Genomic DNA, 25,181 nt, shown 5'->3' with positions numbered 1-25,181 from the left:
AGAGTAACAACGAGCATAATATCCGGTTTATTGCCGCCCTTTTTCATTCCTTTGTCTGAAACCAACCATATCAGTTTGAAAAAAATTTGGCACAAAAATAGTAAATAAACCCATCCCTCCCACCCATTGTTGAGAATGTGTTAAGATAGAAAGATACTGCTGTTGTGTGTTTTCTTTTGCAGTGATGCTGTTGCAGAGCTTGGATCTGTGCCAGATTGTGAAGCTGCAAGAAGTCTGGACATATAGTAACATGCAGCAGCCTAACACTGTGTTTTGTGTTCACCATGTTTTGTGTTGTGGTCTATCGCTTTTCCGGAGGTTTTTCACAATGTTCAAAGTAAAAGTTTAGTGTTTTTCCCTGGTTTTTAGTGCGAGACCTTCATGGATATTTCTCAATTTAGTGTGTTGCTGGACTTGTTCGTAGAGCAAAGTGACAATCATATTCAATCAGTGATATTCCTGAAACAGTCACAAATTTGTAGAATGTGATTACATATCATATTTTCTGTTTAGTTATTAATGACTATCGGAGACATCATTAGAAGCTATCTTGGAACTTTTGAAATATTTATATAGGATTATAAATAATAGATTTGATTAACTTATTATCTTTATTATAACATGGCACGGTTGGGTTACATGACACATGGCGATTACAGGTTGCTTAAAGTAACAGTATAGGCAATGTACATATGTATATATTTTTGGGGGGAATTATTATTAACAGTTAAAAACCTTTTGGCCTCTGTCATCCCAGGGTCAAGGGGAAATAACTGATGAGTAGTAAATATTAACAGTTAAAACACTTTTGGCCTCTGTTTCCCAGGGTCAAAGGGAAATAACTGCTAGAAATTATTAATACGGTATTTGATTGTTGGGCTCGCCATAATGGTGTTGTCGGCAGCCCAGTTGTGTTGTATTATGTTGTCGCTATTGGGGCTCGCCATAAATGGTGTTGTCGGCAGCCCAATAAAATATTATGTAATTCAGCCGTGACCCAAAATATTTGCCACATTTACATTAACCATCATTTATATTAGACCTAGTAAATCCATATATATATACCTGTTTAGAAAATAAATTATGTATTGAGATCATGTTGTTGTCTTGAAACTTATCTTTGATAACAAATTCATATTTTCAATTGAAGAATTCTGATTTTCCAATATGAATGGATGATTTTATTTGTAACATTTGACTTGATGTCTCTAAGATAATTCACATTTAGAAGCATTCTCATCTTCCAACATGAATGGAGGATTTTACTATTGAAATTTTACTTGATGTCTCAGACTAAATTAACATCTGGTGATTCGGTAAATGACCATGTAACCCCTGCAGCCGTGATAGACTAACCTGAAAGGGTGACTGTGTTTTCAGAGTAACCTGTTCCACATTCCACTTGTTACCCTGATTGGAACGTCGACTCCACACCGGTATGCCAAGACTCGAGCCAGTCTTCGTGTAGATATTCAGAACTCCGACAGTCCTGCCGTACATGTTGTACCAGAACGTCAGGCAGGCTGGGCCGCCAGTTTTTGTCATCGGAGACATAAGTCGAGCTTTCTGGCCTAGCTTTCTCGGTGACGATGATTCAATGTAGAAATAATGACCTGCAAGACAACGTGACAATGTTTTAAACAGTTTAAATATAAATCATAGAGTCGTAATATTAATTTTCATGAATGGTAATAAAATTCAGCAACAATTTAATTACAAAAGGACCATGTTAAGAACTTCAGAGTTTCCTAGAAAATGTTTTTAATTCTCCTTATGATAATATGTAATATATGCAATCAAATATAATTAATCAGTGGCAATGTTCACAGAACTCTGAACAAAGTCAGCCAAATTACAGTCACATCAAACCGCCATGAATCAACTCTACTAGACTAGAGTCATGGCAACAGGGTTTTCTGTGCTTTCATGATTTAAACGGTAAGTAATATGCATATCAATACATTCTATTAGTACCGATACACCCGGTACTTACTGTATGTCCATGTATGTTTAACACAGGGACAAGAAGATAATTTTATAAATATATATTGTTTTTTTGTTGCTGATGCTATTTTTTTCATATCTCTTAGATTTTAGTCAATTTCTGCACGATTTGTTTTTAAATTTTAAACAAATACTCTTTAGTTTCATTAACAAATCACCTCTTAGAATGAGGCTAAACAGCTTTGTAGCATTGAGTCTGTCAGGCAAACTGTCCAAACATATACTGACAGCAGGCCCATAGGAACAACTTTGGGAGTGGGGGGGGGGGGGGGGGGGGGGGGGGGGGGGGGGGGGGGGGGGGGGGGGGGGGAGTGGCACTAGCGGATTGGATACAAACTCTATATCAGATTTTGGTTACAATGGCAAACATTAATGTGAAGAAAAAAAACAAGGCTCACCAGCATGTGCCCCCCCCCCCCCCCCCCCCCCCCCCCCCCCCCCCCCCCCCCCCCCCCCCCCCCCCCCCCCCCACCAGCCTCCCGGTTCCCACAGGCCTGGACAGTACAACTGTTACAAATTACACACTAATAAACAATGTTTGACCTTACAATTCAGGCTTCGACAAATCCACTAGCCCTAGGTCCTGGCTGGTGGAAATTATAAATTTGTATTACTATAATACATAGGGCACTAGCCAAAGCTTCTGTGAGACCTAGCGACTTTCTCAAACATTTGTAGAACATTACTTATATTCATCTCTACCTGCTGTTGTTCCGTATGTATGATCATTGTGGGGTCCTGTGCCGGCAGACATCGTTCCTCCAGATTTCCACGTCCAGTCAAAGTTATCTGACTTGTCCTGTTTGTAGCCACAGACACCGGCCGGTTCAAAATTACACGACAGCAGAGACGACAAACTGCCTGTGGGTCCAGACGATCCTGTTCAAAGAATATTAACTCATGAAAACAGAAGTTAAAAAACCCACACAAAAAAACCCAACCATCATGAGGTTTTTTAAAACATTAGTAGATGCCACAAGTGCAGTAAATAAAAATACAGATATCAATAAATATATAAAAATATAAATACAATAGAGGATTCATCACGAGTGTTTTTTAACATGGAAAATATCAACAGTATCTGTCAAGGCTCTGCCGAGACAAATACTGATGAACTAGATGAAGCCGATATTTTACGTATTAAAACATATAAGTAGTGAATTCTATTTATTTTATAACACTTCTAAAATAACATTTTTAATTTAATATTTATGAAAATCACAGTTCTAAAGTCACTTTCATTATGATTGACACAAATGTAGTTTAAAACAGGCATTTTAACTAAATCTTCTTAAAACAATACATAAAAAATATCATCTGAGCAATTATCTTCAAAATCATATTAAAAGCTGTATTCTATAAATCAGTGATTAAAATGGATAGTTGTTTTAAAATCACTGTCACTTAGAAATTTGAATACACTGGGGGAAAAAAGACAGTTATAGTACTAACTGTATACAACACGACAATAAAGACAGTCACAGTAACCCATAAAGATTGTGTGATTAGCACAACTTCTTACCTGAACAAGCACCATTAACCAAGTTTGTATCATCGATTGCTATGTCACCTCTGTAGCTGGTACCCTTTGTCAGCTCAATTACAATCTGAAAATAATGTAGAAAAAAAAGATTAAAAAGATACTTTGTACTTGTATTATATTCTTGGCTAGCAGAGTAACTGATTCATGTTCTGAAAGTAGACATTCTGTGAAATCCACCATATTTCTTTCACACAACTTTATACCTTTTCTTTTTCCATTTGAGTATTTACTTAAAGGTTATTTTGCTGTACGTAGACATTTCAAAAGTACACATTAAATACTAGCAGATAATATACACCAGGTATATACAGTTTGCCATCGTTGAAGAGCTTTACCGACAGCAGAAAGTTTTAACCAGAGGTAGAAAAGTGCGGTTGCGGACGCTCCCGACCTATGGCACTTTATATCTCAATGACAACAATTGCCGACAGTGCCATCGTTAAGTACGAGCCCCGTGTAAGACTTACAGTTTGTGAGAAATGGAGCTAAATGAGAAAAGTAATATCGTCGCCTTTTTATCTTATGAAGGCAAGACAAAAACACATTTAGTTAAGACAAGAATCGGATATAGTAGATATCCCCCCCTCCCCGAGTATGAGATATAGTAGATATTTTCACCCGAGTATGAGATATAGTAGTTATTTTCACCCGAGTATGAGATATAGTAGATATTTTCAACAGTGTATGAGATATACTAGATATGTTCACCAGAGTATGAGATATAGTAGATATTTTCAACAGTGTATGAGATATACTAGATATGTTCACCAGAGTATGAGATATAGTACATATTTTCACCAGTGTATGAGATATACTAGATATGTTCACCAGTGTATGAGATATAGTAGATATTTTCACCCGAGTATGAGATATAGTTGATATTTTCACCGATACCTTCAATGGAGATTTCCCGGTCACAGTGACCGAAGCCTTCTTCCACACTGAGCCTTGACTGCCTTTCAGGCTCCAGATGGCCGAGCCGAGATTGTTGTTTTGCTTGAAGTACACATTGAGACTGCCGATGCTTGGGCCGTACATGTTATACCAGAAGGTAAAACACTGGCTTTGACCAGAGGTCAAGGTCACTGCAGGACTGACGATTCGAGCTGCATGACCGTGAGCATTTGTCGATGCTTCAAGATACATGTAGTATCCATCTGAAATAGGGGACACGTTTGTTTGCTAATGATGATGATGATGATGTTAACATTATTAGTAACTAATCTGTGGCAGAATGTTATTAAATGCTCGCCTAAGATGCTATGGGTCACATAATTGATCATGTAAAAGTTATATTTTGTTTTGTTTAACGACACCACTAGAGCACATTGATTTATTAATCATCAGCTATTGGATGTCAAACATGCGGTAATTCTGATATATAGTCTTAGAGAGGAAACCCGCTACATTTTTTCATTAGTAGCAAGGGATTTTATATATGCACCATCCCACAGACAGGATAGCACATGCCACAGACTTTGTTATACTAGACATGGTGCACTGGCTGGAATGAGAAATAGTCCAATGGGTCTGATCATATATGAAGCTGTGGTAAACATAAGCCAATATTGTACTGACCCATCAACACCCAAAAATAAACACGGATAGATTTGAAAACATTATTACCCCAAAGCTTACTAAATTAATTGTTTTTAAAATTCCAGATACTGGTGAATGTGCAGAGAGCAAAGCTAATGATAAAAACGTACATCCAGTGGTGTGGTCTCCCTTGGGTCCTGTTCCAAACGTTGTCGTACGACCAGAGTGTCGGAGCAGATCCATCTGATCCGATTTGTCCTGCACCCAGCCACATGTGTCGTATGTGAAGTCACACTTAATACTGGTGCCTCCTGCAATACACAAAATCCATCTTAATAGTAGTTTCATAACTAGGTCACCTAGTGGTACTTGCCATCAAGAATACACAAAACACATTAGTTTAGCAGCATCATTAAAAAATAATAATAATAAACCTGTCTTAATTTGATGTCACTGTAAAATTGGTCTTGGAAAAAATAGAGAGATCTTATATCTAATACTGACTTATTAATTATCAGACTAGAAATCTGATAATGATATAAATAACATGACTATGAATGTGTTACCGACTTATTACAGAAAAATTTATTTATGTATCTGGTTAGGAATCAGTTATCAATATAGAAACTATAAGAGTTTTCGCTAATTATCACTTTTACAAAATGAATGAACTTCCCAGTAGGCCTATCTAACCAAATGAGCGTTAAGTCAGATACTATGGGAAGTTCATGAATTTTATAAAAATGATATCTAGTGAAAATGAGTGTGGTATTTTATTTATTACCCACCTTCAAATAACGTATAAGCTTAATGAGATCTGGGAAGATGACGCCACTTAACCATGTCAAACAGGACCACAGTCCCCAAAGCAAATCCTGCAATTCTGCCCCCTCTATGAAGTCAGGATAAAGCACTGGCTGTCAAGCTTTGGGGTTCCAAAGAAGACTTGACAGAGACAGCGTTTTGTATCACAACTTAATCAGACTCCAAATCTAAAGCATGATCAACTATAGCTTGAATGCAGAAGAAGAAGAAGATGCCACTTAACAAATTAGAGCAAACAAACCTGTTTGTTTTGCTGTTGTTGTGGCTGCTGTTAGTTTGGTCGTAGCGACTGTCGATGTCCGTAGAGTTGATGAAGGCTTCTGGGTTACTTTGGGAGTGGCACTTGGGGGCATTCCTGCAAGAGTACAGTTCAACATTGGAAAATGTTTGGCACTTTTTTTTTGCATTTGAAAATCTTCAGAACGTTAAAAAGGGGAGACTATTCTCAATGTTGCTTAATTATTAGTTTTAACTAGACAGTACTCCCATTTCACAAACAACTAGTTCAATTTAATTAAATCATATTATCTGTTATTTCATTGCAATAATCTTTATTAATTTGCCAATAAGCTCATTTATAAACTGCATATCCTTTGTAATTCAACCATAAATTTGGCAGTGTGGCAAATTGTAACTTGAAGTTGGTTAGAGATTTTCAGACCAAATTCCTCAAATTGCTAATACTTCTGGCGGGCCAGCTTAAATGTGTACGATGACATTCAAACATGCACATGGCTTTACAAAATATGTAATTATTTAAAATTACTTTTCTTTGTCTTAAAATAAAGCCATTTTTATTCCCAAGATGTTGCATTACTGGCTATGTGATATATTGGGTATGTCTGTCCTTTCTTTGGCTCATCCATCCATTCGTTCATCTTTCAATCATGTTTTTTTTTTTTTACGTTTCAAAATATTTATTCTATATTTTTCAGGTGCAGAACAAACGAACAACAAACAAACAAAAGGGACTTCTGGCAGCCCTACGCCTCACAGGTACGTCGGAACGAACCGGAATTTTCGATATATACAATAATAATATGCTATATATAATATTGGCAATTACCATTTTTCCTTATATATGTATATAGATTTTTAACATTAAGATAATTTTAAAATCTTATTGATATATAGCCAAAACAATATCTATATGATTATGCATATGATGTATTTATTTTAATGATGATAAAATATTTTGATTTTACTAGTTAGTAAAAACCAAAGAGTAAATATCTATTTAATAATAAATAGATCTAATTTTAAATATTCAATATTTCAATCATGTTAATCACAGTAAAATCTAAAAAAAGATCCTTTTAACTTTAAAAAAAAAATTAACAAAACTTTACCACTTTTTTAAGGGTTTTTTTTTTGTTTTGTTTCTTTGCTAGTTTTTTTGCACTTTTTTTTTTTTTTTAATTATACCTGATAAGAATAATAATTTAAAACAATTATGATTCAGTTTACACTCACTGTTACAAGCTGTGACTTTGTCTATGGATACATCATCCAGCCCAATATCTCCATTCCAGTCCTTGCCTCGAACTCCTTCAAAGACTATCTGAAATTTGTTACAAACATCAGCTAACACCACATCAGACCTTCAGATTTCACAGAAATGACCGTGTCAGTAAAATCACAGCACAAAAAAAAAAATTCCCATGATTATTACATCGAGTACGACTTTTCAATGGAACCTAAAAACAGATTCCAATCGGTTCCCATGATCACAAGGCACGGAACCGAAAAGGTGTTTCCCATGAAATTTGAAAACCTATGGCCTACATACTCCAACTACATGAACACAAAGAATCTGTAAGAGTTAATCATAATTTTTAAATATTTGAAATATACATTACAATACCCAAATTAAAATCTGACTTTTGAAAAAAAAGACAAACAAATTATTTTATTATATTAATTAAGGCAAAGGCTCAACAAAAATACAGATGAAAATATATGGTCAGAAATATTTTTCTTATTAATAAGAAAAGTGTTTACGATGAAAACATCTGCACCATATTACGTGGATATAAGCATGAAAATGAATTACAAAGTGATGAAGAACAGTGGCTGTTAGGGACTAGGCTCAGACTTCGGTACTGGCTCTCATCTCGAACAAGTTTTAAGGTGATCTGGGGGGTAATAAAGGTTTATAATAATAAAATAAAAAAAGACGTTTCACGGTCATTCAAATTTAGACTGACTTCTCTTTCACCAACCACTAACCGCCGACCTGATCAGACAGCCCAGACAGCTGATGTGTATGCCCAGGTCAGCATGCTTGAACTTTAACTGGATACAAGCACCTAAATGAATTGAAATGAAATAAAATAAAAACACTAACCTTGAAATCCACCGACTGTGGAGGGATTTTCACCTGTCCTTGCATCCATTTGTTTTGCTGCTGTCCTGCGAGTTCCCAGATAGGGTTGGGGTTTGACACCTGATTGCGTACCCACACCCGCAGTGTTCCCACACTCGAGCCGTACATGTGGTACCAGAAGTGAAGGCACGAGCTCTTTGATGGCGGGATGTTCTGACTTAGCAGACGAGCAACATCTCCTAGTTTCCGTGGTACGGATGCTTCGATATAGACATACCGGCCTATCAAAAACAGGTTTTATTATATAACATTTAGTGAAATGTCTTTAAATATCAGTGAAATAGAAGTGTTATCAGTCACTCAGTGATGATAACACATCTTAGAGTGAAAATTTCACTATTTCACTCTAAAATGTGTTATCGTCACTGTAGAAAGTGTTATTTTCACTGTAAGAAAGCCGGAACTATTTAGCTGCTGGCATTTTAAAAATAAAGGTAAATTGCCAAAAGTTATATAATAAATAGAAAATTTCATGTTTTTTGTTAAATATGATTCAAGAGATATGATTGCAAACGTCACTCGATGAGATATAAATCATATTTGACAAAAAACATGAAATATCCTCTATTTATTAAACAGGTTCAAAACATTTAAGAAAATAGCACTAATTATTGTTAAAAATGTCAAACACAAGAAATATACCAACAATATTACAACAGTGTTCGGTTCGACAAATGTTTGAGAAAGTCACTAGTCCTAGCAAACACTTAGGCTAGTGTCCTATGTGTTATAGTAATACGGTTGATAATTTCCACTAGTCATAGCAAATATTCACTAGCTGAGACTGAGGGCTAGTGGATTTGTTGAACCCCGTACAATAAAAAGACATAAACATAATGTCTCATTTGACATAATGACATAATTTTCTAAGGTTCATCGAAGGAGAGAATTTATTTTTTAGCATTGTTGTCCAATAGACATAGAATATAATAAATTTTATAAAAGCAGAAAGCATAAGCGTACGAGATGGGGAGCAGGAGGGGAAACTGCTAATGCTGAAAAAACCCTCAAATTCGGGCCAAAATGACAGATATTCGGGCAAAATGTGCTAACCTGAGATCTTTTTACCAGGTATTTCCATCATTCTACTCTCAAAATTAGTTGTAATCCTGTGTGAAAATATGTAGTGATTCATTTTGCAACCCTATATAGCTGTTTGGCAGTAATGCTAATATGATTAAATGTTGTTATCCAGATTCGAGCATTTTCATTTAATTTGGCCAAAAACCAACCTCCCCCCCCCCCCCCTATAAAAATAGGAGCCTGTACGCCTATGGCAGAAAGTTTGTAGCTATAATACTAGTACCTTGTTAATAAAACGAGAAAACATACCAGATGCATTTCCCTGTGTGTGGTCATTGGTTGGCCCAGTGCCTGTGGTACTTGTGGAGCCCTTGTTTAACATCCAGTCAAACTGATCTGTTTTGTCATTGGTCCAGCCACACAAACCGTGATCGAAGTTACAGCCATCTACAACACAAAGAAACAAATAAAAGATTTTATCATAATTTATTTAATAGGTAGCATATCCAATAAAACAAGCATTCTGAGAGTACTGCTAAAGCAATAAATGCCCCTACTAAAACAAATTTTTGTATCTCCTAAGTTCCAGGTCCATAACTCTGTCGCCAGTAAATCGCCATGAAAGTCCATCGTGATCTGTAACATTACTTGATAAAGCTATACACAAAATGGCAGTTCATTATCTTGAGGCATTAATGTTGAAAAAACTATATATGGGACAGACTTTTGCCAAATGCCATTCGACTGCATTGTGCAGAGATACAGCCTTGATCATGCATTACAGTTTGTTGTTCAAATACATCTCATCCAGAAGTGATCTAGAAAAATCAACCTCCACTGAGGGGATTCGAACCACGGACTCTCTGTGCGAGAGTCCAGCGCTCTACCAACTGAGCTAATAGGAAAATTCCCACTAGCTTCTGCCAGTAGGAGCACTTTATACCTACACTACTACATACTCCCTACTCAAGTGAAGCTACGTCCCATAGCTGTGGACCACGGGCAGTTGAACTGTTATGGGTCCTAACTGGACTATAATTGTATTCTTGTGTTAAGAACACACCCAGTCCCTACGTCGGTTCCAAATGTAACAGAAAAATCAACCTCCACTGAGAGGATTCGAACCACAGTCTCTTGGAATAGGATAAGAAAATGTTTCAGTGTCGTTATCCTGTGAGTTACTTACTAAATCATTTAAAATTCACACCCATAATAATATAAGCAGAATACTAAATTATATTTGTTTTAAATATTTCAGAAAAGTTATTAGAAAAATATATCACACCATTTTTGGCACACGGTCCACTGCTGATGCTGAAGTCGTCAATGGCGATATCACCAAGGTAACTAGCTCCTCGGATAACCTCGAACACAATCTGATATGAAGTGGTAGCAGGAGCAGCTGGTACTGTGACAGTTGCAATCGTCCACTGGTTGCCCTGGTTACCTGTTATACATATACAAACACAATATTCTTAATAAGTGCACCAAACAACAGTATTATATCAAGATGCTTATTAAAATGTGTTAAATAAATAATTTCTTTTGTAATAAAAAAGATTTTGTTTCTGGCACAAATTTTCATTTCAAAATCAACAATTGTCAATGCTTATCTAAACAAAGCTCATATAGTCCGTCCCACCCTCCTATGAAAATGTGTTTTATAAATAATTTTAGTTTGGTTTGACGTAAGAGGAACATTAAAAGTGTTTTGGAAATAACCAAAAAATACTATATTTGTGTGCAATTTAGAAAGCAATCAGCTCAGAAATAAATATTTGCAGTGAATTCCTAAGTATAAAAAAGGTGTTCCCTGTGGGACGGACTATATAGTCAGTTTGCATAAAAAGGGAACCGATGAATTGGCATATAACTCTATAATGAATGATGTTAAATCATTTATTAAAACATTTTACTGAGTTTTAAACTCACACCAACTCATGAAATTTTGTTTACAAAAAAAATGTTTGTGTAAATAAAAAAATGTTTGTATAAATAAATAAAAAAGTTTAACAAATTGCCATCAAAATATATAGATTAATCTCATTTTTAATACATGGATGAAGACAAAATGCTGCATTACTGTGGAAGTACACTGAGACAGGTAGAACCATGCATTCTCTAGGTTGGCAGTTTCATTAGTCTCACATTTATTTTAGCAAAATTCACTATTTTTTGGTTCATTAAAAAAGTGTTGAGCCACTCAGAATGCCTCCCCTTCCTCCAACTCCCCACAAAAGGAAGAGAGGAACGGTCATCAATGACAAGGAGCAGGTCACCAAGAAGGTGACACTCCCAGCCCGCTTCGCGCTCAGAAGGGGAGGCTCTGTCTCGTCATCGTGGTCTCGATGGTTCGTCAGTGTTACTTGACGTCTTGGCGATGCATACTATAGAAATGATCCCTAAAAGTATGATCTTAAATAATACACTCGCTAAAAAACATATATGTATAATCATTCAGATTTACTAAAGTGACTGCAATTATCTACATATTCATGCACGTTAACTGCATGTTAAATTACAATATATAGAATTGTATACTTCTTTTGCAATTTCTGTAAAGACACTGGTTTTGTCTATATTAAGGTACAATTTGTTTTTGCAATATTTCTTTCATTTTAAATGAATATCATTTTAGTTACGAAAATTGTGGGTGAAAGAAAACAAACAGAACACTGAGTAAAGCAAACTGTTCCAACAGACTAGATTGTGACCATTGGCAATACTGTCATAACAAAAATTCCATTTAGACTGAGCCATATCATTTGTATGCTGATAGTATTGTATTATTACATTGTTTTCTTTTTCTCTTTCATTTTCATTATTAATCTGTCCAATACAGTTGATGTAAAGAAAAGCTAACAGTAAAAATCTGATGCATTGTTGTTTAACATATTAATTTAGTTATTTGCATTTAATAAAATTTATTATACACACACATTTGATAAGCTTAAACAAAGGGCCACATAAACCTCCATGCAAACAGTTCCTCTTCAGTTAACACTCACTGTCACAAGCTGTTTTACATCATCAACTAACACATGCTACCACAAGCTGTTTTACATCATCAACTAACACATGCTACCACAAGCTGTTTTACATCATCAACTAACACATGCTACCACAAGCTGTTTTACATCATCAACTAACACATGCTACCACAAGTTGTTTTACATCATCAACTAACACATGCTACCACAAGCTGTTTTACATCATCAACTAACACATGCTACCACAAGCTGTTTTACATCATCAACTAACACATGCTACCACAAGCTGTTTTGCATCATCAACTAACACATGCTACCACAAGTTGTTTTACATCATCAACTAACACATGCTACCACAAGCTGTTTTACATCATCAACTAACACATGCTACCACAAGCTGTTTTGCAAATAATTTTAAAGCAGCTAGTATTAGCTATAAGTTTTGGGGGGTTTTCTGACTTACGGCTAACAATATCTCATTTACATACCAAAACATTGATAACAAACGGGGCATGATATAGCTGGTTCAGTAAAGTATACTGATCTCCACTGAAAATGCATCAGTTAGATTTGTTGTGTAAAAAGAAAGAAAGGAATATTTTATTTAACACCACACTCAACACATTTTATGTATGGTTATATGGCGTCAAACATATGGTTAAGGGCCACACAGATATTGAGAGGAAACCCGATGTCGCCACTTCATGGGCTACTCTTTTCAATTAACAGCAAGGCTTCTTTTATATGCACCATCCCACAAACAGGGTAGTACACACCACAGCCTTTGATGCACCAGTCATGGTGCACTGGCTGGAGCAAGAAATGTTGTGTAAAAGGATATGAGAAGAATAAATAATACATTTAAGTGATTTTGTATAACTGGATGTATTCTGGTAGGCAATAAATATAACCCCAAAACTGTAGACAAGGTTTAGGCTTATTGTGCATTTTATAGCAACCTCAAATATGTGACAGCAGTAAGAACTGAAAATTGGATAGTACATTTTCAATGGGGTTCAGTAAACTTTTCAGGACAAATCAAATGTATATATATATATTTGGAATATATTTTGATGGGCCATTTAGGTAAGCTGTCATGCAGCTCCTGCCTTTAACAGACATGATTGTGCACCCTACCGAAAAAAAAAGATTTTACTCTTAACATAGCAATGTTAATGCAGACTGAGAGATGGCCACTCGCTAAAAATTATAACAAGTAGAAAATAAAAATCGGTAACGGAATATTTAAAAAGCGGAAATCCGTTTTATAACTGAAAATAATCATGTCTGCTTTAAGTCAACTGGTCACTTGATTCAAGTCATTTGATTTGTATTACTTATTAGATCTTGGTCTTTAATAATAAGGTGGCTTCAGTGCAGTGTGTAGACAAATGTTTGAGAAAGTCACCAGCCCTCATAGAAGCCTTGTCTGGTGCCCCATGTATTATAGTAAGGCAGTTGATCATTTCAACTAGCCCAGACTACAAATTCACTAGCCAAGACAGAGGGCTAGTGGATTTGTTGCACCCTGAAGTTTCACTGACGTTCTTACCTTTCATTTTCCATACAGGAGTGCCGCGGCGGCCTCCCTTCATGACATAGACGTTGAGAGTGCCGATGTGCCGCCCGTACATGTGGTACCAGAACCTCGCACACTGGGAGGATGGGGAGCTCTTCACGATGAAGGAGTTTAACCGTGCGATGTCGTTAGGCCGTCTCGGCGCCGACGTCTCAACATACATGTAGTGTCCTGAAAGGAAGGAAGGAAATGTTTTATTTAACGACGCACTCAACACATTTTATTTAATTTTCTATGGCATCAGACAGATGGTGAATGACCACACAGATATTGAGGGAGGAAACCCACTGTCGCCACTTCATGGACTACTCTTTACGATTAGCAGCAAGGGATCTTTTACATGCACCATCCCACAGATAGGATAGAACATACCACGGCCTGAAAGATGTAAAACATTCTCAACTTGAAATCATACAATATTCAATTATGATTAGTAATTATGATAGATGAAAAATCACATTAAAAATCACCGAAAGCCTCTAAATGATTAAGTAACACAGAAGTGACTTGAGATAGCTAGTTTAATATATATTGAGACTGACAGTGGCATGACAGTTAGAGGGGCACATAGGAAGAGACAGAGAGGGAAAGACAGAGAGGGAGAGGTAGAGAGGTAGAGGTAGAGAGAGGGAGAGAGGGAGGGAGGGAGAGGGGGAGAGAGAGAGAGAGAGAGAGAGAGAGAGAGAGAGAGAGAGACAGAGAGAGAGAGAGAGAGAGAGAGAGACAGCGACCTAGAGACAGAGAGAGGGGAGAGATTTATTATAATTGTCAGTTATTACAGGGAGGGAGGCAGAGAGATGGAGGGGAGAGAGATGGGGAAAGGAAAGAGTGAGCGAGTAACAGAGAGAGAGAGAGAGAGAGAGAGAGAGAGAGAGAGAGACACACACACACACACACACACACACACACTGTCAATTATTACACACCAGCCTGAGTGTTGTAGGTGTGATCGGCACTTGGTCCTGTTCCAACAGTTGACGTTCGGCCGGCTGATCTTGTCCAGTCAAAGTTGTCAGTTCGATCCTGGGAAAACCCACAGATGTTGGTCGGTTCAAAGTTACAACTCTTTGCAGACGTTGATGGGGCTGGAACACAAATAAAAATTAATAAATTGATGGATAGAGGTATGGATGGGTGGATTGATGGATGGATGGATGGATGGATGGATGGATGAGATCAGATGAAGATGGATAGATGGATGGATGGATGGATGGATGGATGGATGGAATTTGACACAACTTAAAGGGACATTCCTGAGTTTTCTGCAATGTTTTAAGATGTTATCGACTAATAAAATATTTCTACGATTAAACTTACATATTAAATATATTTTCTTGTTTAGAATATTAGTGGCTGTATATTAAAAACGTGTTTCTGGTCGTTCTAATATTTGTACTAGGTTAATTTTCATTTTATTTCCTAAAAAATATTTTTTCGTAACGAAGACAAAATCCAGTTTGGGCTTCTTACAAATATTAAGACGACCAGAAACACATTGAATATACTGATATTCTAAACAAGAAAATATATTTAATATGTAAGTTTAATCGCAGAAATATTTTATTAGTCGGAAACATCTTACAATGCAGCAAACTCGGGAATGTCCCTTTAACAAATTAACTAAATGTAACTAATATATGATTTAATTCAACATGTTACCTGCTAAACAAGAGCCTGTTGTCAAGGCAACGTCATCAAGGGCCATGTCACCAAGGAAACCAGCACCTCGTATACTTTCAAACACAATCTGAAGACAGCAAAAATGTTTTTAAAAACATATCTACTTTATCATGTAAAGTGTCATTAAAAACAATACACCCATATAAATGGCCACATTTTAAGATATAACAAACTGTTGTTTTGCCCAAACTCCTTTCACTATTTAAGTAAAACAGATGGCAGGCTAATGTTTTACAAGAAAAAATTAAAACAAGACATCATGGTGTGGATGATACTTATATGAAGTTTATTTCAAAAACTGCGATCTCCACCACTTTCCAGATTATTTACACTGTAAGAACAGTTACAGTTAATATGTTCTGCGACAACTGATTATGCTTTTTTAATAATCAATCATCACATGTGTATGTCTAAGTTATCAATCTTTGATTACAATCGATCATTGGAACATCATTAGGATTATCACATTTTGGAAATTAACTCTTTACATATTGCTCTATACTTAAACTGTCATTCAGCGTACGAATGCTCGGTGTTATTTTACAATTTCTTACATTGAACATCATTAGGATTATCACATTTTGGAAATTAAATCTTTACATATTGCTCTATACTTAAACTGTCATTCAGTGTACGAATGCTCGGTGTTATTTTACAATTTCTTACACTGAACATCAGTAGGATATATCACATTTTGGTAATTAACATTTTACATGAAACTGTCATTCAGCATACAAATGCTATTTGTTATTTACAAGTTCTTACATTGAAACTGTGTGGTACAGAGACCGAGACCATGGCTTGTTTCCACACAGTGCCCTGGGTGCCCCGCTTCGTCCACACTGGTCTTGACGGCAGGGCCACCCCCGTCTGAATGTAGATGTTGAGCATCCCCACGTGTTGGCCGTACATGTTGTACCAGAAGGTCAGACAATGTAACCCAGTCGTTACTGGGGGACTTATCAATCGAGCCTTGTCGCCCCTCTTCCGAGGTACTGAAGCTTCAGTGTAAATATAGTAGCCTCCTGAAAGAAGAGAAAATGAAGAAAACTTGGCAGGTTTGGACCAGTGGATAGGACTAAAGGGCCTGCTACACGATACGATAGAAACGGACCCTGTCACTCGTACGAGTCAATTGCACGAATCAATCGAACCAATTGAATCGGACGTGTTGCCACACGGTACTTGTTAATCGTATGAAACGTGACATCATTGAAAAACATCCTTGCTGTAACCATGGTAAACAATGTTGTGTATTGTTAAGAAGGCGGCTGTCGTAACATTTCTGTTTTTATATAAATGACTGGACACATCCACAAAGAGTTGTGCCACTGATACAACTCTATTAGTTGTTGGGTCTGTGCCGACGACAAGCAAACAGAGTTTTTCACCATTACACTCAGAACGTGGAGGTTATCTGTGCCGCAATCTGATTGGTCAACGTCCCCAAACATCCGATTCAATCGTATGAAAATAGAACAGGTTCTAAACTTCAACTCATACGAGTGACTCAGGCCGATCAATCCTATGACATGCCACATGTTACGATTTGCTTGTTGGTGTTCCAATCCGAGTGACTCGTACCAGTCACTCGTATTGTGTAGCAGGGCCTTAAGGGGGAATGCCATAGGTAACAGGTCAGGTTATGTATGAAAACTAAATATTAACACAATACAATTTTTGTTTTTACACCAGATTCATTTATTTTTCATTGAGTTTCAAAATAAAGAGGCAAGATTTAGGCCTGTATACTTTATATTTATTAAAGCCGCACACCCTAGTTCCATCCAGGGAAAATAAATTATAATTTGGTGAATCTACAAACCTGTAACACACTTAGATCACGTTTTTATCAAATGGAGTGAAAAAGCAGGTTTTATATCGATAAATACCATGGGAATCTCCATGTCCCAATTGCTTGAAATAATTTTGAAAGTTGGTATTCTGATGTCACCGGTAGATGTCTCGAAGCACAACAATGCCTACGTCACGACAAATTTCACAGAGCACGCACAGACTTGGGGTGCGTTCTTTTCACCTCTCCTGGACATGTTTCAACTGTTCTGTCCTGGTTGTATCCCCTCTCCAGATATCGTAAGACTTAGCAAAATTATTGGTTTTAAGGGTTTGTAACGTTTTGTATTGAGACACTTACTTGTCTGAACTTTATTGTTACTGAAAATGTTCACGAACTGTGAAGAAAAATCTCACAAATGAACAACAAATCGGATGTTGATTGCGCGAACCGTGCACGAGAAAACAAACCGAACCAAAATGATAACGGTCACGTGGTATACCAACGTCTGTGACATTGAAATGGAAATATCCCGTCTAAAAATAGATTAGACCTTGTCTGCTCAACGGTTTTTTCTCAAACGTGCGTCCGTTTTTAAGAAATACGAAAAATGCATTTTGTGGTATTACAAACACCAGGATTACCAAAAAACACTTCAGGTGAATGGAAATGTATATTCTAAATAATAAACGGTAAGTAAAGTGCAATTTTATTTGTGAAAAAATGGGTTTAATAGCGAAAAACAACGCCGTAATGGTTAACAACTAGCCGTAACTATTTGATCAGAGTAAAAAAAAAGAAAGAAATGTTTTATTTAAGGACACACTCAACACATTTTATTTACGGTTATATGGCGTCAGACATATGGTTAAGGACCACACAGATATTGAGATAGGAAACATGCTGTCGCCACTTCATGGGCTATTCTTTTCGATTAGCAGCAAGGGATCTTTTATATGCACCATCCCACAGACAGGATAACACATACCACAGCCTTTGATACACCAATCGTGGTGCACTGGCTGGAATAGAGAAATAGCCAGACCAACCGAGCATCAAGCGAGTGCTTTACCACTGGGCTACGTCCCACTCGGGCTTGGTCCAAGTAAGACTGCTTACCTGATTTTCCTGTGGTATGGTCGCTGGATGGTCCGGTGCCCACGCTGGTGGTAGTTCCGTGATGCCGCTGCCAATCAAACTGATCCCGCTTGTCCTGACTCCACCCACACAGGTCACTCTCAAAGGTGCAGTTAAAGACACCAGGCATTGCTGACGACCCCACTACCGGCACGGTGATCGTTGTTTGTGGAGGTGCGGTGGCAGTAAGAGGTGCAACTGCCAAACAAACAAACAAAAAATGTATTTACTATTTTAAGTATTTCAGTCGATTCTAGGGTAATTTCCCGGTGAAAAATTCCATCAGCACTTTTTTCCCAGTCAATTTCCCCTGATATTTCAACCTTGTCATTTCCCTTATTTCTCTATTAATTATAATTGAAAATGGACCAGGAAAGAGAAGTACCAGGTGGAATAACTAGTGAGGTCTGACCAGGGTAAATGATAGGGAGGGTGGGGGGTGGGTGAGTGGGGTAGGGGTTCAAGATATCTAGGGTGAATATTACACATCCACTCCCGGACCAAACAAATCTCCTATCTTCAAGGACCATAACTCTGTCAAACGTGCATAAATTCAATCTTTGACAGTTATGGCCCTTGAATAAATTCCATGAACGTCAACCTGATCTGGAACTCTGCATTGATAAACCTATATAAAAAATGTCAGCTCAATATCTTGAGACATTGTGAAAAAAAGTAAGAAAATCTTAATGTGGGACAGATGGACAGACAAACAGACGGACGGACGAGAAACCTATAGTTCCTTCCAGTTGAAATGGCAGGGGACTAATAAATGAATTTATAGAAATCATGTACACACTAACCTCCGCAAGTTGATTCGGTGAATGTGATATCATCAATGGCGATGTCTCCCTGGTAACTTGTGCCTCGTCTGCCCTCAAACACTATCATGTAGCTGTGTCTTGTCTGGGTAATCGGGGCCTGACCATTCATCCAGCCTGAACCTTGAGTGCCCTTCAGTTGCCAGATGATGAAGTCGGAGATGCCTGGTATAATGTCAAATTTATTAATATATATATATATATATATATATATATATATATATATATATATATATATGCCTCAAAAATTTGGTGAACAATTTTTTGATTTCCATGATTTAACGAGGGTCTCAAAGTGGCATAATGACCAACACCATTTATTTATTTTACTTGTGAAATGTGAAGACTATGCCGTGAATTACGTGCCCAAATACTATTTTATAAATTAATATTACAGCAAAATCCAAATATTTAAAGGTGACTGACAGGTAATCTAAGGTTGTTTATACGATGACAATATGATATTTTTAACAACAATGATGAAATACACAAAGTAGTAGGTCCCTATAAACTATCATAATTGCATGTTCTTACCCAACTTGAATAAATACAGAAATTAATATGAGCTTGGCTTACTGTGAAGGAAGGAGGAAGGAAATGGTTTATTTACCGACGCACTCAACACATTTTTATTTTACGGATATATGGCGTCGGACATAATATGGTTAAGGACCACACAGATATTGAGGAAGGAAACCTGCTGTCGCCACTTCATGGGCTACTCTTTTTCGATTAGCAGCAAGGGATCTTTTATATGCACCATCCCACAGACAGGATAGCACATACCACAGCCTTTGATATACCAGTCGTGGTGCACTGGCTGGAGCGAGAAATAGCACAATGGGCCCACTGACAGGGATTGATCCTAGACCGACCGTGCATCGAGCGAGTGCTTTACTAATGGGCTACGTCATGCCCCTCAAGATTTTCTATGAAGCTTGTGTGTAACTAAAACAGGCTCTCACTGACCTGGTGTCCTGACCATCACACTGAGTGTGTCGATCGTCTTGCCGTTCATGTTGTACCAGAACTGAATACATCGGCCACTTCTCGACGCCGGCGGGAATCCCTGACTCACAAACCAGGCCTTGTCGCCCAGCTGTCGTGGAACCGACGTCTCGATGAACATGTACTTTCCTGATTAAGAAAGAAAAATAATATAATTCAGAGCTAGCTCTGGGTGAGCAGAAAATTTCACCAAATGATTAATCGCCAGTAATTTTTTTAACAAAATCTCAATTATTAGATGAAACTATTTCGCCAAATTAAAATAAAATTTGCCAATTGTTTTTAAAATTCGCAACTGGTGAATTTGGCGAGTGCCAGAGCTAGCCATGATATTTTTGCTTTAACCTTTTTGTATCCATGTTGGAATGACGTTATGGACTGAACGTTTTTGTGATGTCAAAACTAATAGCGGGGTGCAGCGCACCTTCACATCCACAAAGTACTAGTAATTAAATTGTCATCGTTCTACGTAAGGGTTAACAACACTTTAGCACATTTTAAACTACAGCTATTTGGTGTCGAACATATGGTGATTTCAACACTTAGCTGACAGATAGATGAAACCTGATGCTGTTCTTTTTACCAATTAAGCAGAAAGGGATCTATTCTATGCACTTCCCATAGACAGGACAGTACATACCATGGATTTTAATTTACCAGTTATAAGGTTGGAAGTTCATCAAGGGGGATGGATCCTGAAACCCATCACAGCTCGATCAGCTGAATGATCTACTCGTTTTCCTGAACAATGTTCATTTTAAATCCAGTAAACCATATTTACTTTAAATCTTGAAATCCAAGAAAATAAATCTATTAAGTTGACAACCGAACATCTTGGTACCATTATTACATTTCAAAGAAGTACATTTATGCTGTAATTAATATATATGATCATTAACACAATGGGTATTGTGTAATGTACTTACTCACATTTATTTTGTTACTAAGTATATTTATTAAATGCCAATATTCAATCATACCTGTCTTGTCGCCGCGTGTGTGGTCACTGGAAGGTCCAGTCCCAACAGTTGTGGTTCCTCCACTGCCCTGAATCCAATCGAACTGGTCACCAGTGACCGCATTGTGCCACGTACACAGGCCTTGCTCAAAATCACAGTCACCTGCAGATCAAAGTTACACTTTGTTTTCATGTTGATTTATTAATCATCAGCTATTGGATATCAAATATTTGGTAATTGTTTACATACAGTTTTAGACAAAACCTGCTACATTTTCCCATTAGCTTTCAAAGGCCTGCACTTAAGAAAATTGACCTCCACTTATCAAGAGGTTACTTAAAAGCAGAAGACCGTTACTAGGCTATTGTTTAAATAGAACAGAACTTTCATTTCATTCATTTCAACTTATTTTCGAGTTTATATCCAATCAAGGTTTAAGCACACTATCCTGGGCACACAACCCAGCTATCTGGACTGTCTGTCCAGAACAGTGGGCTAGTTGTTAGTTGGTTAGTGGTTAGTGAGAGAGAAGAGGGTGTAGTTGTCTTACATCTACCCATTGAGTCGTTAAAACTTGTTCTGGGTGGGAGCCAGTACCGGGTTGCGAACCCTGTACCTACCAGTCTTATGTCTGATGGCTTAACCATGATACCACCGAGGTCTTTCAAATAAGACAATGGTATTTTATAAAGGGTGTTAACAATACTGATTATATTACATAAGCTTTCGAAGCCTGGAATGTCAGATAGGTTTTATTATTATTCTTATGTGAAGTCCGGTTCCATCACAGGTGAAACATGACCAAAGACATTGTCTTCTCTATTTTCGGTGGATGGTGGCAGACATACTTTGTGTAAATTTGTAATTAAGAATTTATATCTTTGTTGGCAGTGACAAATAAACTGACTAAAGGTGAATTCATACTTTGATTAGGTAAACTAAACAGCATTGAATGAGTACGCTCTATAATTTAATATGAAGTGTGTTAAAATCATACTGAATTGACTGAAAAATGAGGATTAGGTTTCAACAGAAGCAGAACTGGTCAAGTCAACTACTCGCCGACCAGTCGGAGGTGAAGTATGAATCTAGCTTAAGACTAACTTTAAAACCACCACTGCTGACTGTAAGCTGAACAATTTTAAAAAAAGCACCAGGAGCACTTTCATTCCCTGACAATAATTAAAGATAATCACTAAAGCTTACCAACAGTGCTTACATGGAGTGTCACAGCAAACCAGATTTACTTTAACTATGTTAATAACAAACAATAATCAAACCTGGATTGGAACACGATCCCATTTTAAAACTGATATCATCGATGGCAATGTCAGCTCTGTAGTTAGTACCGCGAACCCCTTCAAAGACCACCTGAAACGAATTGAGTGAAAAATATCAGCCATCAAGTCTTCAAGTTTAACCGTGACAAAATATACCATAGGTGTCATGGTGTGTGTGTGTGTGTGTGTGTGTGTGCAAAGCCCTAATTCTTAAGAGTAAGCATTGGCCCTTCAAATTGAAAATCAAATTAATATGTAATTGATCCACACACTCTCTGGTCAGTGCCTCTTAATGTCTATGACTATGTGCTTTAGTCATGTCATTAAACAAAACAGACTTTACTGAATGCCTGCAGGCCTTCAGATTTTAGGATAACAATCGTTTCAAGTACCGTGTAGGTACGTAGCATGTCGGTAAAATCACGGAACCGAAATTTTGTTTCCTATGATTATTATATCGAGTACAACTATTCAACAAAAATAATATAAACAGTTTCCGATGGGTTCCCATGATCACAAGGCACGGAACGGAAAATGTGTTTCCCATGAAATTTGAAGTCCTCTGGCCTATTGGTATATGGATGACATTTGTGTTAAAATGTATAGTCTTTTTCGCTAAATAACATACAATGAAATAACTGCTCACTATAACAGCGTACCAAAAATTATTCATTCTTTAATCAGTGTAATCTGGTTCAACAAAAATTATGATCTTAATATTACTTTATGTAATCCATGTGTTTAAATAACAAATTCCATCATGATTCAGAAACTGTATGTATTGTAACTCAACAACTTTATACTTTGATTTTATTACATACCTATTCAATCTTACTATTATAAATAGTAATAAAGATTTTTCAAACCATGTGATAAATGTATCTTGTATTGCACAAACATATGTGCGATGTGGACCAGAACTTTTAAATGGGGAATTCCCTTTTTATTTTTACTGGAGTTTTTGTTACTTACTTAACATTCATGAAAGGAATATTGAACATAGATTTAAGAAAGTGTGTTATGACGTTAAATTTAAAAAAAATTAAAAAGTTTTTTGTAAAACAATATAAGAAGATATGTAATAAATACAGAACTCACATACGTTGTTTTCTCTTCCTGTTTATTGCACTTGTTTATTCTGCACAAGAACATACAACTTGACTGCTATGCAGTCTCATGCTATGTATTCTTGTGCAAAATAAACTTCTGCAATAAATAGGAAGTGAAAAGAACGTATGTGAAGTTCTGTATATTAATTATATACGAAGTAGTTGGATGACACACACTACGATGAAGATGTAATTAATATTTAGTCAACAACTTCGTACCTTGTACGCTGCGGCAGCTGATGCCGGGATATTTGCCTGACCAACGATCCACTTGTTGCCCTGGTTACCAGACCGAGTGAACAATGGTCGTCCCAAATTATTTCCAAGCTGCAAGAAAGAACAAAACATGAAGACACAATGTATGTATTTAATCTTTTACATGTAGTCTTCTGCAAAGGATGTAACAGCTCTTTAACACTTTATATTTTATCATTAATTTAGTTTTTGCAAGAAATGCAGTCATATAATATTACATACATACATGCATGCATGCATACATGCATACATGCATACATGCATACATACATACATACATACATACATACATAACATACATACATACATACATACATACATACATATGAGTCATCACAGAACAGTTAATAAACATAATTTTAAAAGTAACTTGTGTTTCTGCCAGAAAGAAATATTTGGGTATGGCGCTGTGATATTGAATGCAACCACAGTCAACAGAAAGAAAATTGGTTAAGTTTAGGGTTAGGATTAAAAAAAGCATATAGTAATGATAAGAGTAATTAATTTTGTCAAAAGGTTAACATAAAAAAATAAAATGTGCAAAAACTTTGGGTATGGTGCCATACCCATTTTACCCTCTGTCAGAAACCGTGCAACAAACATGGAAACCCCCTAAAATAACTGTATTAACAGTGATGAGGCACACAGCTAGGACTCAAATGTAGTTGCATGTCATCCCACACTCCTTTCCTAAAGTTGAATTGATAAGTAATTGCAAGAGGTGTACAACATTGGTCAGCAGCTAAATTACAAAAAAGTGTTTGCCATTGTCTAACATGTCACCAAACACGTTGGCAATACTGAAGCTTGCCGGTTTAGAGAGAGTTAATTTCCATCCACTATCCAGAGTAGACAGATTCAAATTAGGCAGAGTTTAACACATGATAAATTAACTGCCCTTCAACCCGAGATCATGCCAGTTTACACGAAAATCCAATTACACAGATTTGGACAGAAGGCCTAGTAAGTTGTGTAACTTGTGTAACTTGTAATTTGTTCTTTAAAAAGCCATAAAATATGTTTCAATCAATTAATAGTAAACTTCAATGGAAAAAAAGTTAAGAAGCAAACTGAAGCGGATCTCTCTACCTTTGCATACACATTCAAGGTTCCCATTGTCGAGCCATACATATGGTAAAAGAACTGGACACAGACGGCCTGCTTGTCGTGGTATAGCGGGGTGATGAGTCGGGCTTTGTCTCCTCGTCTCCGACCCGAGGCTTCAGTATACATGTAGTGTCCTGTAAA

At 36.9% G+C, this 25,181-nt stretch overlaps 1 protein-coding gene and 1 non-coding gene across 2 annotated transcripts in view; both read right to left on the bottom strand.

The window, feature by feature from the left end:
* Nucleotides 1-25,181, bottom strand: part of LOC121380816 (MAM and LDL-receptor class A domain-containing protein 1-like) — a 188,222-nt gene that overhangs the window by 143,780 nt on the left and 19,261 nt on the right. The window contains exons 16-36 of the mRNA XM_041509797.1: nt 25,023-25,174; nt 23,898-24,005; nt 22,570-22,660; nt 21,311-21,451; nt 20,292-20,459; nt 19,305-19,487; nt 18,484-18,699; nt 16,335-16,594; nt 15,549-15,636; nt 14,816-14,974; nt 13,863-14,060; nt 10,606-10,767; nt 9,630-9,767; nt 8,259-8,518; nt 7,385-7,472; nt 6,153-6,266; nt 5,257-5,397; nt 4,442-4,704; nt 3,527-3,611; nt 2,707-2,883; nt 1,357-1,613 (exon numbers count right to left, since the gene is read on the bottom strand). Of these exons, the coding sequence (XP_041365731.1) occupies nt 1,357-1,613; nt 2,707-2,883; nt 3,527-3,611; nt 4,442-4,704; nt 5,257-5,397; nt 6,153-6,266; nt 7,385-7,472; nt 8,259-8,518; nt 9,630-9,767; nt 10,606-10,767; nt 13,863-14,060; nt 14,816-14,974; nt 15,549-15,636; nt 16,335-16,594; nt 18,484-18,699; nt 19,305-19,487; nt 20,292-20,459; nt 21,311-21,451; nt 22,570-22,660; nt 23,898-24,005; nt 25,023-25,174 (3,449 nt within the window). The remainder of the gene's footprint in view (nt 1-1,356; nt 1,614-2,706; nt 2,884-3,526; nt 3,612-4,441; nt 4,705-5,256; nt 5,398-6,152; nt 6,267-7,384; nt 7,473-8,258; nt 8,519-9,629; nt 9,768-10,605; nt 10,768-13,862; nt 14,061-14,815; nt 14,975-15,548; nt 15,637-16,334; nt 16,595-18,483; nt 18,700-19,304; nt 19,488-20,291; nt 20,460-21,310; nt 21,452-22,569; nt 22,661-23,897; nt 24,006-25,022; nt 25,175-25,181) is intronic.
* Nucleotides 11,519-11,738, bottom strand: LOC121382401. The gene has a single exon (XR_005959168.1). It is a non-coding gene; the product is annotated as a small nucleolar RNA U3 (small nucleolar RNA).

The sequence above is a fragment of the Gigantopelta aegis genome, chromosome 9 (genome assembly GCF_016097555.1).
Source record: "Gigantopelta aegis isolate Gae_Host chromosome 9, Gae_host_genome, whole genome shotgun sequence".
In the NCBI taxonomy this organism is placed as follows: domain Eukaryota; kingdom Metazoa; phylum Mollusca; class Gastropoda; order Neomphalida; family Peltospiridae; genus Gigantopelta; species Gigantopelta aegis.
This window is presented reverse-complemented; position numbering and strand designations above follow the sequence as displayed.